At 51.7% G+C, this 4,943-nt stretch overlaps 1 protein-coding gene across 1 annotated transcript; it reads right to left on the bottom strand.

Moving 5' to 3' along the window:
• Window positions 1-947: 947 nt before the first annotated feature.
• Window positions 948-4,693, bottom strand: PEX11B (peroxisomal biogenesis factor 11 beta). The gene is made up of 4 exons (XM_072114561.1): window positions 4,430-4,693; window positions 2,946-3,061; window positions 2,667-2,868; window positions 948-1,724 (listed from the first exon to the last, which is right to left on the bottom strand). Exons 1-4 carry the CDS (start codon window positions 4,483-4,485, stop codon window positions 1,367-1,369), a joined length of 732 nt encoding a protein of 243 aa, XP_071970662.1. The 5' UTR covers window positions 4,486-4,693; the 3' UTR covers window positions 948-1,366.
• Window positions 4,694-4,943: the final 250 nt, after the last annotated feature.

Here is a 4,943-nt window from a genome sequence, read left to right on the forward strand (position 1 = left end):
TATAATGGTGTGAGCGCAGGACCGGTATGTGTGTATATAATGGTGTGAGCACAGGACCTGCATGTGTGTATATAATGGTGTGAGCACAGGTCGTGTATGTGTGTATATAATGGTGTGAGCACAGGTCCTGTATGTGTGTATATAATGGTGTGAGCACAGGACCTGTATGTGTGTATATAATGGTGTGAGCACAGGTCCTGTATGTGTGTATATAATGGTGTGAGCACAGGTCCTGTATGTGTGTATATAATGGTGTGAGCACAGGACGTGTATGTGTGTATATAATGGTGTGAGCACAGGTCCTGTATGTGTGTATATAATGGTGTGAGCACAGGTCCTGTATGTGTGTATATAATGGTGTGAGCACAGGACGTGTATGTGTGTATATAATGGTGTGAGCGCAGGACGTGCATGTGTGTATATAATGGTGTGAGCGCAGGTCCTGTATGTGTGTATATAATGGTGTGAGCACAGGTCCGGTATGTGTGTATACAATGGTGTGAGCGCAGGTCCGGTATGTGTGTATATAATGGTGTGAGCGCAGGACCGGTATGTGTGTATATAATGGTGTGAGCGCAGGTCCTGTATGTGTGTATATAATGGTGTGAGCACAGGTCCTGTATGTGTGTATACAATGGTGTGAGCACAGGTCGTGTATGTGTGTATATAATGGTGTGAGCACAGGTCCTGTATGTGTGTATACAATGGTGTGAGCACAGGTCGTGTATGTGTGTATATAATGGTGTGAGCGCAGGTCCGGTATGTGTGTATATAATGGTGTGAGCACAGGTCCGGTATGTGTGTATACAATGGTCCTGTTTAAACACGATTTGTAACAAATAGAACATGACATAAGTTAAAGATCCGTGCATGCAGCTCTGGAGGTAACTAGAGCATGAATCATGTGACTATGTATCGGTGATGTCACCATGAAGAACCTGGACACATTTATATAAAATTTATTTATTTAATCTGAGGCTGAGGGGGAGGGGGGATTATTTACAAAATTACAGTTGTCCATTATATACAGGCGTCGTGCGCATCACAGTATACGGGGTGATTGTGTGTTAGGGAACACACAGCCATTAGAGGGTTAATAAAAGCTTCTGCAATCAGCTCCTCATGGGCGGGGCTAATCCACAGCAATCAATCCAATCAGAGGTCAGGCGGTAGCAGAGGAGCTCACAAGACATGAGAACAGGAAGACAAACAGGGGGTGCAGGAAGGCAGAGGGAGGGGGTGAGAGGAGGGGCGTAGCATGGCCAAGGGGGGGGGGCACCTCCGCCTTGAGATCCTTCTGTTGTCACCCTCCGAGGAGTCAGTGACAACTTCCACTGGGGGCGGGGTCACGTGCCTGGGGGCGGGGTCAGGGCTTGAGCTTGAGCCAGGGGTGGAGTATGGTGAGGATGGACAGTATGGAGGAGGTCAGGCCGCACAGCCCCACCACCCCCGCGTTGCTCTTGTACAGTCCCAGCTTGTCCAGGGGGATGAAGAGGTCGCAGCAGTTCTTCAGCAGGTCCAGGAGCAGCGGGGGGTTAGTGCGCAGGATGTGGACCACCAGGCGCAGCCGCAGGGCTAGCGGGTGGTGCCGGGGACCTCCAGACACTGCCCCGTTCTCTGTAGACACCTTGGAGCAGCGCCGGGCCCCGGACTCTGACTCCATCAGCTGCTTAATCTCATACAGGTCCCGGGTCAGGTTCATGATGAGCGAGAAGAGGTAATACCTGCAGGAACAGGACACAGGGCATTACAGGAGTGCTCCAATCACAGCCAAAGCGGCAGCCGCAGAGAGGCCGCTCCAGTCACAGCCAAAGCGGCAGCCGCAGAGAGGCCGCTCCAGTCACAGCCAAAGCCAAAGCGGCAGCCGCAGAGAGGCCGCTCCAGTCACAGCCAAAGCCAAAGCGGCAGCCGCAGAGAGGCCGCTCCAGTCACAGCCAAAGCCAAAGCGGCAGAGACTCCCCTCCAGTCACAGCCAAAGCCAAAGCGGCAGAGACTCCCCTCCAGTCACAGCCAAAGCCAAAGCGGCAGCCGCAGAGACTCCCCTCCAGCCAAAGCCAAAGCGGCAGCCGCAGAGACTCCCCTCCAGCCAAAGCCAAAGCGGCAGCCGCAGAGACTCCCCTCCAGTCACAGCCAAAGCGGCAGCCGCAGAGACTCCCCTCCAGTCACAGCCAGAGCTGCAGTCACCATACTAATGCACCAGCCACATACCGAGCTTAAATTATGGAGTAGTGTACAAGTATGTTAACTGCTGCTCCGGACGTGACTGGAGTATAGGTACAGAGACTGGGGCTCCGGACGTGACTGGAGTATAGGTACAGAGACTGGGGCTCCGGACGTGACTGGAGTATAGGTACAGAGACTGGGGCTCCGGACGTGACTGGAGTATAGGTACAGAGACTGGGGCTCCGGACGTGACTGGAGTATAGGTACAGAGACTGGGGCTCCGGACGTGACTGGAGTATAGGTACAGAGACTGGGGCTCCGGACGTGACTGGAGTATAGGTACAGAGACTGGGGCTCCGGACGTGACTGGAGTATAGGTACAGAGACTGGGGCTCCGGACGTGACTGGAGTATAGGTACAGAGACTGGGGCTCTGGAGGTGACTGGGGTATACTTATGGTGCCCGCAGCTCTTGGTGTGACTGTAGCGTATGTGGCCCCCTACCTGAAGGATCTGTGGCCCCACTTGTCCTGGTCCACGCTCTTGGCCAGGCCGCTCCTCCCCAGCCACAGGATGTGGTCACAGGTAAAGTACAGGGCTCTGTTCAGATGGCTGACAGTGATGCAGAGGCGCAGTACCACGTCTGACAGATGGATGGCGCGCTTGGCTGACTCCAGGGCGTCCACAGAGTTACCCAGCCGGAACACTGCAGAGAGAAGCGGGTGAGAGGCGGGCGAGAGGGAGATGATAGCATAATGGAGGCAGGTGGGGAGAGATACTCACACTTCCTCCCCAGGCTCAGGTGCGCCTCCAGCTGTTTGATAGCGGTAATGACATCACTGCTTGCCCCATTCTTCTGCAGTGTGTACCCCAATAACGTGCAGGCGTACTGCGCCGCCCTACAGGAGAGACAGGAAAGGCACAGCAGTGTGAGGAAACACAGACACAAGCACCCTGCTCCAATATCTAATCACATCCTGGGTGATACAGCCTGCTGAGCTGTGTATCTAATCCTACCCTGTGTGATACTGTCTGCTGAGCTGTGTATCTAATGCCATCCTGTGTGATACTGTCTGCTGAGCTGTGTATCTAATCCTATCCTGTGTGATACTGTCTGCTGAGCTGTGTATCTAATCCTATCCTGTGTGATACTGTCTGCTGAGCTGTGTATCTAATCTTGTCCTGTGTGATACTGACTGCTGAGCTGTGTATCTAATTCTCTCCTGTGTGATACAGTCTGCTGAGCTGTGTATCTAATCCCCTCCTGTGTGATACTGTCTGCTGAGCTGTGTATCCAATCCTCTCCTGTGTGATACTGCTGATCTGTGTATCTAATCCTATCCTGTGTGATACCGCTGAGCTGTGTATCTAATCCTATCCTGTGTGATACTGTCTGCTGAGCTGTGTATCTAATCCTATCCTGTGTGATACTGTGTGCTGAGCGGTGTATCTAATCCTATCCTGTGTGATACTGACTGCTGATCCGTGTATCTAATCCTATCCTGTGTGATACTGACTGCTGATCCGTGTATCTAATCCTATCCTGTGTGATACTGACTGCTGATCCGTGTATCTAATCCCATCCTGTGTGATACTGTCTGCTGAGCTGTGTATCTAATCCCATCCTGTGTGATACTGTCTGCTGAGCTGTGTATCTAATCCTATCCTGTGTGATACTGACTGCTGAGCTGTGTATCTAATCTTATCCTGTGTGATACAGTCTGCTGAGCTGTGTATCTAATTCTCTCCTGTGTGATACAGTCTGCTGAGCTGTGTATCTAATCCTCTCCTGTGTGATACTGTCTGCTGAGCTGTGTATCTAATCCTCTCCTGTGTGATACTGTCTGCTGAGCTGTGTATCCAATCCTCTCCTGTGTGATACTGCTGATCTGTGTATCTAATCCTATCCTGTGTGATACTGTCTGCTGAGCTGTGTATCTGATCCTATCCTGTGTGATACTGCTGAGCTGTGTATCTAATCCTATCCTGTGTGATACTGCTGAGCTGTGTATCTGATCCTATCCTGTGTGATACTGTCTGCTGAGCTGTGTATCTAATCCTATCCTGTGTGATACTGCTGAGCTGTGTATCTAATCCTCTCCTGTGTGATACTGCTGAGCTGTGTATCTAATCCTCTCCTGTGTGATACAGTCTGCTGAGTTGTCTATCTAATCCTCTCCTGTGTGATACAGTCTGTGCCCATGCTGTGGAGCTCCCCGTGCATGCTGGTACTTGTAGTCCTCCCGCACACATGGTGGGGATGTCACCTGATGAGCCGCTCCTTGGCCTGGCTTTGGCTACTGAATCGCACCCAGGACTCCATGTGTTTCCTTCGAGCTCTGCACTGAGAGTAAAGATCACAGTACAAGACGGCACTTCCGGGTTCTGGACGGGGCGCTGCTGGAGACACACTTCCTGGCAGCGCGAAACCATCACGTCAATTAGATTGTTTGGAGTTGACAATGCTCCGCGTACACGTTGATTGGCCCTCCATCGCTCCGCCTCTACACCTGATTGGCCGTACGGCCCCCCCCCCCCCGCTGTATTAGTAAATATTAGTTGATTTGTTAGTAATATTTAGCTCCGCCCACGGACAAATGACTGACGGTGTTCTGCTTTGAGCCTTTTATTCTTTTCGTATAACTCCGCCCACTCTAGTTTTGGAGCTCTCTGATTGGCGGTAACAGCTGATCACTGTCACCAGTCCCGTTATTTCATGTCCAGGCCCCGCCCTCTATAGTGTAATGTAGAATAGTGACGGTAGAGTCTCCCTGACCACAC

Source organism: Engystomops pustulosus, chromosome 7 (assembly GCF_040894005.1).
Source record: "Engystomops pustulosus chromosome 7, aEngPut4.maternal, whole genome shotgun sequence".
Classification (NCBI taxonomy): Eukaryota; Metazoa; Chordata; class Amphibia; order Anura; family Leptodactylidae; genus Engystomops; species Engystomops pustulosus.

Excerpts from the sequence above, each read along its gene's own strand:
- PEX11B (XM_072114561.1), bottom strand. The coding sequence starts at position 4,485 with ATGGAGTCCTGGGTGCGATTCAGTAGCCAAAGCCAGGCCAAGGAGCGG. Across the intron at positions 3,062-4,429 it reads GCCAAGGAGCGGCTCATCAG|GGCGGCGCAGTACGCCTGCA; the intron begins GTGACATCCCCA and ends TCTCTCCTGTAG. Across the intron at positions 1,725-2,666 it reads TGGGGCCACAGATCCTTCAG|GTATTACCTCTTCTCGCTCA; the intron begins GTAGGGGGCCAC and ends CTGTTCCTGCAG.